This window comes from Moschus berezovskii, chromosome 1 (assembly GCF_049115385.1).
Source record: "Moschus berezovskii isolate FMDL1 chromosome 1, NW_MosBer_1.0, whole genome shotgun sequence".
NCBI lineage: Eukaryota > Metazoa > Chordata > Mammalia > Artiodactyla > Moschidae > Moschus > Moschus berezovskii.
This window is the reverse complement of record NC_142460.1, coordinates 77,809,497-77,822,515: the sequence shown is the minus strand read 5'-3', so window position 1 is coordinate 77,822,515 and position 13,019 is coordinate 77,809,497. Positions and strand designations below refer to the sequence as shown.

The 13,019-nt window shown below is 40.6% G+C and overlaps 1 protein-coding gene across 6 annotated transcripts in view; it reads right to left on the bottom strand.

The window, feature by feature from the left end:
- The window catches only part of PHLDB2 (pleckstrin homology like domain family B member 2), a 261,403-nt gene that overhangs the window by 51,528 nt on the left and 196,856 nt on the right, over positions 1-13,019 (bottom strand). For all 6 annotated transcript variants that reach the window (XM_055421436.2, XM_055421114.2, XM_055421285.2 and 3 more), the window contains 2 exons: positions 10,758-10,901; positions 9,278-9,415 (listed from right to left, as the gene is read on the bottom strand). In XM_055421436.2, the coding sequence (XP_055277411.2) occupies positions 9,278-9,415; positions 10,758-10,901 (282 nt within the window). The remainder of the gene's footprint in view (positions 1-9,277; positions 9,416-10,757; positions 10,902-13,019) is intronic.

Sequence of the window (13,019 nt, the reverse complement as noted above, 5' to 3'; positions counted from 1 at the left end):
TGAGAGCCAAAGAACTACAAAATGAACTAAAATTTGATTTCTGTGATGAAGACTTAGGACAAAATACAGAATCCCTCAAAATTTGTTCTGAAGGTATTTGACCTGAGAACCTTGCCTTCACAGTGTAAAAGCCCTCTCTTACAAGTAACATTCCAAATGTAAAGTTTTTACTTTTAGATTAAATGCCTCAAGTAAACCCCTCTCCTCCAAAGAACTGTGAGATTCCAACAACCAAAATGCTTTCAAAGAGGAAAGACAAATTTCAAAATCAGAAGTAAAATGACTCTCTTCTAATCATACCAATGATCAGGAGAAGGTATAAATTTACCCTCAGTAATTTGAACATGTACACAGGAGTTGCCAATAATCTTGAATAAACTTAAAAATCCAAGACTTTATTTTGTCAGATCTCTGGTTAATAGACAACAATAAATTTTCTCTACGTTGTAGTCTCAAAGGAAGGAACTGAAATGTAACTTGCTGGCTCTATTAGAATTTCACTACTACACAGAAAATTTTTGAATGCCAAGAAAAACAAATTTACAGAGTCGGACACGACTGAAGTGACTTAGCAGCAGCAGCAACTAATATTTGGTTTGAGTTTACCCTGTAAAGATGCCTACTTCATTAGTTTATAGGGTTGTCAGATAAAATAGAGGAAACCCAGTTAAATGCAAACTTAAGATGAATAACAAATGATTTTTTAAATGTATGGTGGTGGTTTAGTTGTTAAGTCATGTCCGACTCCTCGCGACCCTCATTGACTGTAGCCCGCCAGGCTCCTCTGTCCATGGGATTCTCCAGGCAAGAATACTGGAGTGGGTTGCCATTTCCTTCTCCAGGGGATCTTCATGACCTAGGGATCGAACCCAGGTCTCCTTCATTGCAGACAGATTCTTTACCATCTGAGCTATGAGGAAAGCCTGCTGTTAAATATGTTTCAGATGGGGCTTCCCTGGTGGCTCAGCAAGTAAAGACTCCACCTGCAATGCAGGAGACTGCCTCAATCCCTGGGTTGGGAAGATCCACTGGCAGCCCTAAACCTGGCAGCCCTATTACCTTGATAAAGGTTTTCTGAAAAATTAAGATTCATATCTGTAATTTCCAAAGTATTCAGCACAGAATCCAGCACAAATAGGTATACTGAAGCCATGTTTCTTGAAACGCTGTGTCAAGTTTGCAACTGATGCACAGATATGTTAAAATTCGCAATACCTAAGCTGCTGCTGCTGCTGCTAAGTCACTTCAGTCGTGTCCGACTCTGTGCGACCCCATAGACGGAAGCCCACCAGGCTCCCCCGTCCCTGGGATTCTCCAGGCAAGAACACTGGAGTGGGTTGCCATTTCCTTCTCCAATGTGTGAAAGTGAAAAGTGAAAGTGAAGTCGCTTAGTCGTGTCTGACCCTTAGCGACCCCACGGACTGCAGCCTACCAGGCTCCTCCGTCCATGGGATTTTCCAGGCAAGAGTACTGGAGTGGCTTGCCATTGCCTTCTCCAAATACCTAAGCTAATAATTTTTAAATGTATCACTTTATTTATTTTTGTCTGTGTTGGTTCTTAGTGGCTGTACCTGGGCTTTTCTCTGGCTGTGGCAACCAGGGGCCACTCTTCAACGCAATGCGAGGACTTCTCATTGTGGTGGCTCCTCCTGTTGCGGAGCAGAGGCTCTAGGGTGTGTGGGCTCAGGAGATGAGGCTTCCAGGTTGTACAGCACAGGCTCAATAGTTGTGGAGCAGGGTTTAGTTGCTCTGCAGCACGTGGGGATCTTCCCAGACCAGGAATCAAACCCGTGTCTTCTGCATTGCCAGATGGACTCTTTATCACTTAGTCACCAAGGAAGCCCCTCTAAGCCATCATTTTTAAGGGTTCATGGGTGCGAGCTCAGTCACTTCAGTCATGTTCAACTCTTTGCAAGTCTCTGAACTGTAGTCCACCAGGCTCTTCTGTCCATGCGGATTCTCTAGGCAAAAATACTGGAGAGGGTTGCCATGCCCTTCTCCAGGGGATCTTCTCAACCCAGGGATCAAACTCAAGTCTCCTGTGTCTCCTGCATTACAGGCAGATTCTTTACCACTCAACCACCAGGGAAGCCCCCTCTAAGCCATCATTTTTAAGGATGGCCTGTTCAAAGTCCTCTCCATACACCTTCCAGTCTCTTTCCTTCCAGTTCCTAAACCACATGGGGAGGTTTGAAAGGCATGCATTCTCAGAGGTTCAAGATCAGGCAATTGTTTTAGAGCCAAAATTACTTATCTGAAATTTGTAAGGCCAAATGTGTTCCAGGTTTCAGAATATCCTGCATTTAATAGAGGTAACACAGTTTATGGACTTCCCTGGTGGCTCAGAGGTTAAAGCGTCTGCCTCCAATGCGGGAGACCCAGGTTCGATCCCTGGGTTGGGAAGATCCCTGGAGAAGGAAATGGCAACCCACTCCAGTACTCTTGTCTGGAGATCCCATGGACGGAGGAGCCTGGTAGGCTACAGTCCACTGGGTCGCAAAGAGTGGGACACGACTGAGCGACTGAACTGAACTGAACACAGTTTATAAAGCGTATACTGTATGGCATTTTCAGTGAGGTCTGGGGCAATACTCTATAATCAAATATACTTCTGTTTCTTCTGCCACTTATGAATATTCATATCAAGTGTGACTATCAGTCCAAGTCAAGTTTTGCAACCATAAGTTTTGATGCCAACCTTATAAAAAAAAAATGTTTTCCCCTACAAAACTTTTCAGAATTGTAGAGGAAAGATTATGGACCTATGTCCATAGATGGTAATTGTTGAAAACCCTCTTGAGAGGCACATTCTTATGTTATCTTCAGAGGATTTTTTCTCTGTTGATTTTGACATATTAATTGCACAATTGATGGATGTTTAGTGTAGAAAACACTAGAAAATCAGAACGCTATGAATTTATGTAATCAAACAATCATCACGAAAAAAATCACCATAATCTGGAATCCTGTTAATTTAATCCCCAAATCCCACAATATATTTCCACTTCCTCTAAACAGGGAGCTAACTTTGAAATGTAAGAAAGAGGCATGGGAAGGGCTGGGTCTCTTCTGAACACTGCTTGTGACTTGGCAGCGGCTCTGCACCCAAGAGGCATTAACACTTTGCATGGAATTCTAGGCAGGCTCAGTCTTCTCCTGGCTCAGAAGGAAGGATGGGGAGGAAGTAACAGGTACTTTGGCAAGACGATAATGGAAAATACAATTAACCACTTAAGATATGAGGCTTATGGTCAACTAATTGAAAGAAATTTCACTCAGGAACAAGGGGCATGGCATGGAGTGATTTAAGCTTCAGCTCCCACATTTAAGTGTGTTTAGCTACAAAAGTATGCAGACCAGGATTGCTACAAAGTCTCACAATCTATCTGTGTGAGGACAGATCTTTAAACAGAAGGATGGTTTGAGCTTTGTGATGACCCATCTGGGTGATAGGAAAGACTTCAACAAGACTATGTGAGCAAAGCCTTTCCTTAACCATTTTATTTAATTTCATACAACTAACTTTTGATTGTCATATGCTCAGGAGCAGGAATGAGAAGATAATCCAAAAATAGAGACACTGAAAAGCTATTTTCGGTTCTGAATGTTTTATGTTGTCAGAAATAGACAAAGACAGAAGGGAAATGGACATAAACAAATGCAGAAATACATCCAGCAGTTGCCCAAATGAGGCTTTGCCTTTAGAGAGTGGAAGTGCTGGGGGAGGGAAGCTGTTCCAGCTCTGCCCAAACTAAGCTTCACAGTTCTGGTGGCTTCCCAGTCACCAAGCCCATCAAACTAAAACAGTTTTCCAGTGCAGAGGTTAACAAGTCTCTCTCCTCTCTCTTGCTCTAAGCAAATACTATAGCTTTATGCTTACAGCTTCAAATAAACATCCCCTTTGAGTTTATATTCAAGCCTGATCCTTCTATTTTTGGGGGGTTCATCCAAGCTCATAGAGACTCTATTTGTGATGTGGCCTCTGTCTGAGAACTCAACAGGCAGATGGCCTTCAGCTTAGAGCCACCTGGAAGCAGGCACACTGATGGGCTTGACAATGGTACCCATAAGGGCAATGAAAGGGCCGTCCAGGGAGCTACTGCAGATATGTATTGTACATATACACACATGTACACACATGTGTATATGTACACGTATATGTATATGTACATATATATACAATGCATATATGTATGTATATGTATTCAACAAATACATAATTAAAGACTGTCTATATTTTATATTGTATATATTATTATGCCTGGAGTTTTTATTTTGAGCTTCCCTGGTAGCTCAGCGGGTAAAGAATCTGCCTGCAATGCAGGAGACCTGGGTTCAATCCAGGAAGATCCCCTGGAGAAGGGAAAGGCTATCCACTTCCAGTATGGCCTAGAGAATTCCATGGAGTCCATGGGGTTGCAAAGAGTTGGACACAAGTGAGCATAGTATAGTACCATATAATAAATAGTGGTCACCTATGAAATACACCAATTTATACTAAGCACGGAAAACAGAATGATAGTTCCCAAACAAGCTAAAAGAGATAACATTAAAGTCTGATCTTGAGAGCCAAGGAAACAATGTCGATAATTTCACACCAGGATTTGAACTCTGATGTGATATTAAACTTTTCTCCTATGGCTCCAGGCCTTGTCTCCAAAAAATGAGAGCCAGGCTTACAGGATGTGCTGCCGACATCTGAATTGGAGTTTTGCCCAACAGGGATATCTTTTCAGGTTTTGGTTTTCTCATTCCACCGTTTATATCTGACAACAGCAACAGGTGTATGGGAAAGGAAATGAGATCCAAAAGGGTAAAGGCTACTTCCTTCTTCTGTCTTACGCCCTGGCTCGATGAGCAGCGTGATTACGAGCTGCCTGGCATGAGCACTTGGACAGACCATCCCAGCTGTCCTGAAACTTGGCTGCACGTAGCTCTTGAGCAGGTGTTTGGCTCCATGTTTCTGTTCAGACTCAGCCAGGACTCGCCGTTAGCAGAAGATCCAAGGACAATATTCCCAAAGAATACTGGGCGGTATTCTGGCACCTCTTATGAGCTGGATAAACAGTGGATAACAGTGCCTACCTCTATTTCACAGGCTAGAGAGGGAAATAAATATCTAACAAAACCGAAACAAATATAAATGATAAAATGTGATTTGTGAAAGGACTGACAGAACAAGAGAGAGCATATCATCTGAGCTGGAAAGGGCCGGTAGAGTTTTTCTGAAAAACTAACACTGAGCTCAAGCCTTGAAAGACAGAACCAACCAGACACAGAATATGGGAAAGGAGATTCCAGGCAAGGCAAGCTGATCTGCAAGGGACCTTGGCAGGGGCAGAGGGTGGGGTGTATCTTTGAACAAATAGAAAGAAGGCCACCATGTGAGTGATGTGAAGAGGGGAGAAAAGGAATAGAAACAGTCAGGACAGATAAGGAATTTAGGCTCATATAAAACACAGGGGAATACAAACCAGAATGATGTGACCTAATTTATATTTTTAAAAAGTCACATTGGCTGCTGTGAAGAAAATGGGCTGAAGGGAAGCAAATGGAAATGGAACTCAAAAGGAAATGTTGATGATTTTGAAGAGAATGCTATTAGGGGAGATGCAGAAAAGTTAAAGTAATTGAAAAATAGCATGGTAATCAATTAGAAGTGGGGTTGATAGAGAAAGAAATATCAAGATCTACTTCCAGGTTTCTGTTTGGGCATATGGGTGTATAAAGATGCCATTTCCTGGTGCGAAAACGAGAGGAAGAACAGGATTGGAAGTAGGGGAGGTGTATGGAAGGCAAAGGGAAGCATGCGATCAAGAGTTCAGTGAGGAGTGTTCAGCTGGAAATACCTGAGAAATATCTCAGTGGATATATCAGCTGGGCTACAGGATATGAGTCAGAAGTTCAGAAAAAGGTTGTGGACTAAAGACATACATTTGACAGTCACCAGTGCACACAGGTTATTTGAAGCTGTGACCATAAAAGAACGTGAAAATACAAGAGCAGAGAGTTCTCAGCAAGAGATGGCGGGTGTTAACTAGACGCACTGTGGAGATCATTTCGCAGTTTACACAGATATTGAATAATTATGGTGATACCCGAAACCAATATAAGATCGTATGTCAATTACACCTCAATTTTTAAACAAAAAAGTGAATGAGTCAAGGCATATATCTTAATTCAGACCAATGAGAGGGTGAGGAATTTTTCTGTGAACTTCTGGGAAAGTTTGATCTTTCCCAGAAAAAAGATCAAAGAAGAAAGAAGAAGGTGGTTCAGATCAGAGACACTCTTAACAACTGGCTAGGCAAAGGCAGAGGAAGAAGCAAGGGGAACTCAGACGGAAATGTCAGAGAGAAAAGTAAGAGGACAAGACGGAAAGCCAGAAGAGTGCGGTACCTGGAGGCAAAGGGGTTGGGTAGGGTGTAGGGCCTAGGAAAAGAGTTGTCCCTTATCTTGAATGCTGAACAGAAGTGTGCTCATAAGAGGGCTGAAAAGCACCCAGTATGTAGGTTAGGCTGCACTAAGGTAGTAGTATGAACAGGAGCAAATCTGATGGAGCAGTGGAACAAGAATGGGAGGAATGGTTAACCGAGCAAGAGATCATACAGTGTACTGAGCAAACTGTTTGAAAAGCTCGACTATGCTGAAGAGAAACTAGCTGAGATAGTTGCTGGAAGGAACTTTATTTTTAAATAATAATAATAATTTTTTTGGTTTGTTTTTAAATTTTATTTAATTGGAGGCTAATTACTTTATAATATTGTGGTGGTTTTTGCCATACATTCATATGAATCAGCCATGGTGGACATGTGTTCCCCATCCTGAACCAACTTTTAAAAATAATAATGTTGGCATACTGGCAGTACGGGTCCAATAAAGAGGGAGTGGCTGGGGGGAGCTGGGAACAGAAGGACTGAAAAACCTCTAGACAGTGGGACGGTACCATGGGCACATCCAAAGGAACTGGTCTTTGAGGGGAAAAGAGCCTTCCTTGGGCTTCCCAGGTGGTGCTAGTGGTAAAGAACTTGCCTGCCAATGCAGGAGACATAAGAGACTCGAGTTCAATCCCTGGGTCGGGAAGATCACCTGGAAGAGGGCATGGCAACCCACTCCAGTTTTCTTGGCTGGAGAATCTCATGGACAGAGAGGTCTGGCGGGCTATAGCCTGTGGGGTCACAAACAGTCAGACATGACTGAAGCAACTTAGCACTCACACACATGAGCCTTTCTTTGTGAAGATGAGATGCTCTAATTTCTAAGTGAAGTAGGTGGTGAGATCATCTCAGAGCCAAGGGGAGGAAATTGGACTAGAAGTCTGAACAGAGTGAAGGTATGAAATAGATATGCCATAAAACAGTAGAGCAACTTTATTTGAGAAACAGTGATGCTGCCAAAAGGTATTCAGTCTCTATTTGAGTTTGGTTGTCAGGAATATGCAGTAACATCATCCAGCCCAGTCTGTTTTCACTTCCCTTGTTCTCCCCTGGAATCTCTCACCCAAATCCAGTTTCTGTCATTTTTCATACCATGTGATGACAGACAATAATCCCACCTTCCGAGACCAACTAATCCCCTAACAGCTGCGTGAGCTGGTGCTATACTTCAAGCCCCCACTGTCCCCTCTCTTCAAAATAATAATAGGAAGTATACAATAAAGAACAATAATGTAAGTAGCCTCCTCTTTGTTTGTTTCCACCCATGTTACTAGAGTTCCATCTCCACCTTAGGTCTGGAGAATATAACACAACTGGCCCTGAAAAGTGAGATTTAGCACTCACTCAACTTACTTCACTTTTGTGTATAGAATTTATAGGCTGTGTCATATATGGGTTACACAAAGATAAACAACTACACGGATGGGGAAGGCAGACAGGTTCACAGAGAATCTGATACCCCATTCCTATGTCCCACAAGCTTTCTAGTTTGACATAAACAGTAAAATACTAGTAAGCACCAAAACAAAGACACCTGATGCCTCCAACAGAAGTTTCTTGGTGTATCAGTTCAGAATCTTTGAAAACCATAATATTCCTGTTCGGCAGAACTAGACGATCAACGCTTTCATATGGTTTTGAGCTTTTAAAGAAAAATATGTCCACTACCCAAATGGATTCTTTACTGTTTCAAAGTCTGGGGCTCAAAGGCACATACATAAACTTTAACATGAAAAAGATGTGCAGTTTAATCTTGACAAGCAGGCAACCAAGAAATTGATATGTAGCTTTTAATCTGACTTTAATTTCTGACAATATCTTTTTGAGCTCACTCTCTGGCACCAAGATCAAATGCCCTTATTTATAGGTTTCAAACGAAGAGAAGCCTAAAAAGGAAGCCACATGCAGCAGAAATCCTCTCCGCATATTACCAGTGGAATTTACTCAAACTGAAATTATTTTTCTTTTTCTCATTAAAGGAGAACTCGATGATCAAGAAAGAATGTATTAAAGCTCATTTGCTTCTTTCTTCCAAATTGTAATTTTAATTTTTAATTTAGGCTTAGTTTAGCTGTAACTGACTTAGAATTTGAGATGACAGTAAATGAAATATTTTCCAGAAAAAATAAACAGAAAACAACAACAACAAAAACCAAAAGCCCAACTACTACCCTGAATTCTAAAAACTGCAAGTAATTCTTCATATTCCCTAGGAGGGATCAGCTAACATTTAGGCTGTGGCCTAAAACATGTAAGTAAAACTTTTTCCAAAATAAGTGTCAACTGTATCTCATAGTTTGCACTTGGCAGTGTGTGAGGATCCCCTGAAAACCCCAATGTATTTTTCTAAGAGCGGTGCACTTGCATTGAAACCAATGGCAAGGCAAGACAGATGGGATGAATGGTTCCCATTCACCTTTTTAGTACACAGAAAAATGAAAAGAAATGAGGCAACCATATTTGAATATGCTTAAGCCATCCGTGCAGGGCACCAGTAGTAAAGAAGTTCCAAAGTACTAAAATAATTCTTTTAAAAAAAGTGGAATCAGAAGAGCAGAAAGGCTAATGGAAAAAAGCAATTCACTCATCTCACGAGGGATAAACTGCCACAAACATCAGCTCAAAAATTAAGCAATTCTACTATCTCAGCATCAGCTGCTCTGTACCTGACAGTTCTTAGTCTGCAACAACTTACCTCATCTGAAGACTTTTTTCTAGTGTCACTGTCTCCCGGAACATGACACACAAATCCAAAACCACAATTCATACAACATTTAAATTTAATCAATGGTACCACCATTTTGCCCAAAAAATTTGTATCAAATATAATTTCTTTTTACCTTGGTCTTTTCACCAACAATGTTCTTTTCCAGTTCTGTGATTTTCCGGTTTAGATGATCCAAAATCTCCTTCTCTTTCATAAGTTCAGTTGTTTCCGATTTTTGTTCTCCATCCAAGAGAGCACATTCCATATCCAGCTGAAGACACAAACAAAGCTCAGAAATGTTTCACCTTCAGGGAAATTTCCAGCTGCCTCCTTTAAAGGTGTATTTTTAACAGGTACAAATTGCAAAAAGTACAGTCAGATTATGGAGCCTAGAAAACACTCCAGAGAGTCCATGTGAGACTCAGAATTCTTATATGAGAAAGTAGGGAGGCCAGAAAATACTTGCTAAGAACACTAGCTATCTTTTATTTTAATTTTTCTATGATACCCTCCCCATCTTTTCGCTTACTTCTCAAGGTAATTTTGCCTATTTGCTTAGATTCAGGCTCAAGTGTGAACCATCTTGGGAGCAGTCACCATCTCTGTTTGTCCCGAGAGCACAGAAAGTGAAAACTACACTCAGTCCATCATGCAAGCACTGCATTTCCAGCAATGCCAGCCAGCAGGGGCTTTCAGGGTCTGTACATGACAGATGAGCATTCCCTTCCACACACGGCCTGTCTGCATCAGCTGTGAGAACAGACATGAAGATCCTTCTTGGGCAGAATGAGTGCCTCCTTCTCACTCCATGAAGGTATGAAAAAAATCACCCTTTTCTTTAACTGTAGTTATACTGTATATATCTGTCTCCTCTGCTGCTGCTGCTGCTGCTGCTGCTAAGTCACTTCAGTCGTGTCCGACTCTGTGTGACCCCATAGACAGCAGCCCATCAGGCTCCCCCTTCCCTGGGATTCTCCAGGCAAGAACACTGGAGTGGGTTGCCATTTCCTTCTCTAATGTGTGAAAGTGAAAAGGGAAAGTGAAGTCGCTCAGTCATGTCTGACTCGTAGCGACCCCATGGACTGCAGCCTACCAGGCTCCTCCGTCCATGGGATTTTCTAGGCAAGAGTACTGGAGTGGCTTGCCATTGCCTTCTCCGCTAGAGGTTTGCAAACCTCTGGAAAGTGAGGTCTATGATTGATTCACATGTAAATCCCCCCACAGTACCAAGATGATACTCAACTCATACTTAACATGCTTACAAAAATGTTTGTTGGATTTGAGCTTAAACGTCTAAATATATGATACCTCAGCTGACAGATCTTGAAGCAGGTCAGAAAGCATACACCAGTTAAGACAAAGTCAGTTATATAACATACATTAAAAATGGCTTCATATATTTATCTCGTTGGATGAATAAAAACACAGAAAGAAGGAACATTTTTAAAAGGCAATTATACCCCACATATGTACCCATTCCATGAATATTTGCTCATGTTGACCTCTATGTATTCTGCCCCCCAAGGCCTGTGCCCTAAGAGGTATTGATATATTTAAGCTAAAGGAAAGAAAGAAAATTGGGAGAGGGTAATAAGTGAACTCATGGTTTGTACCTCTCTGGAAGATTCCTCCATCTGGTCATTTATATCTTTGATTTTTTGTTCAAGTTCCTCAAGGTTGTTCAGAATTGCTATCCTGGTCTCTTCCATCGCAGTCAACTCCTGAATCCTTTGTTCTTCACTTATACCCTCTGGGGTCTGTGATTAATCAACACACAAAAGGGCTAGTCACACTTAAATGCCAGAATTTCCCAGTTAATAAACTAGTCACAAGTCTAGCATTTCACAGTCTGTGTCTATTTGAACTCTAAAAACATCCTTGTGACTGTTTACCTGGAAATCTGCATTTTCCCAAAGACCCCCAGTACATAGCGTCTCAGGTAAGCTTCTACAGATCAGGTTCAGTGAACAAATTCATGTCCTTTTAAAACCAAAATAACATCTATATTACCAAGAGGTAATATAGATGAGGAAGCTATAGTCCACAGAGATTGCAGTGACTTCTCTCAGGTTACAGATAAAGTTTGGAGCGCAGAAAACTAGAATCTAGAGCCTTCTGCCATCTTCCTCAGGAATGTCTCTTGGGCACTCTGCGACCTTCATTACAAGCTCCCTTCTCCAAGGGAATACACTTCATACAAGTCTTCAGACTTTCTACTGGGTCCCACTGCTAGGGCTATCTGCAAATGAGCAAATCCATATTTATATTTTTTCCAATACAGGATGGTAAATAGGGACATGGTATTTGGCCCCACCTGACTGAAATGTTCCATAAAGTTAAGAAGCAGGACAGTATTACTTTATTACTGTGGCAACCCTCAAAGTGATTTACAATTACACACTTAATACCAAGATACTTCACGTTTCAGTTTTTGCATTAGCACACCCCTTACTGGTCTCTGTCCATGTACTGATGAAGACACTAACTGGGAAATGAGCTTTTGAGACATGAAATAGGATATTAGTCATTACTCATAAAATTATGTCATGGAAAAACTGACATCCTTCACAAGGAATGAGAAAGTTAGGACAGAGATTAAGTGAGGTAGGGCATATTTATACCTCTGAACAGAGTTATGACAAATTCCCAGAAAAGAAAGGAATATTTAGATCATACACAGCCAAAATGGGACTGCCAATTATTTTAAGAAGAGATACAATAAATTGAAAATAGCTTCTTTTTTCAAGAACTTCAAGTTAGTTATTTTGGATATCCCCTGGTGGAGTCCAGTCTTTCTACAAGGCAAGGGACGCCAATATAGGCATTATTTATTTAATTTTATCTCTCTTTGAAAAAGAAGCAATTTCTTTGCACCAGTAAGTCAATGACTATATAATTTCACAATTGGAAATTGGAAACAGCAGCCAAGTTATAATACATAAATTGCTGAAGATTACTCATTAACCACTGAAAATAACATTCAAATTAACCAAAAAAAAGTAAATGTTTTGTGTCTCTAAATTCATTTAATGTACTTAACAATCCTAAAAATTACTGTAAGAAGATAAGCATCATGTCTGTTTCTTTATTCTTTATTAATATTCTTTATTAATATTCTTTATTCTTAACCCTACTTTGTTGCTTCTCAAAATTTAACCATTGAGAAGTTACACATCTCAGGTTGACTAGAGCAAAGGTTAGAAGGCCTTTCAAGCCCTCTGTTTATTTGTTTGCTGATATTTAGATTTTAAACTGTCATCTTACACCCAGTATCTTATCAACTAATAAAACAACCTGTGACCTTTCTTCACAGACAATGAATCTCATTGTCCTAACGCTTGGGTGGCCAGTTTTAGGGCATGAGGAATGCCTGCAATAGTGAATGGCATTCCTAAATCGTTGAGGAGTAATCCTAGCAGGAAAGCCTCAAGAAGGCCAGTATCCTGTTGGGTCAACATTTCATATTAGATTTCAACTTCCAACATGATTTAAAAATATCTTTCACTGGTGGAAGCAAAGCATCTAACGAAAAGAAAAACTGAACGATCTGTAAAACTATACTGATAGGTAAAAGTGGCACTTATAAGTATCTGTATAACTCAACATTTCTAGAAAATTTATCACAATAGATCTAATAAAAGTCAACTGGATAGTCTGTTTGTAGCAGTAAAAGTTATCTAGGTATTGACTTTTGCTATTGTTATTTATAAAAAGCAAAATCTTCAAGAGGCGTTCTAAAACTCTGGTTTGTAATAGAAAGGGACGAGGATACTGGACTCTCATTTATATCCAAATAAAAAACAAAAGAGTACCAAGGGTGTGGTAGCCACTAAACAGCTTTAGTTTGTGGTGACAGAGAAAAGTGGAATTTTAAT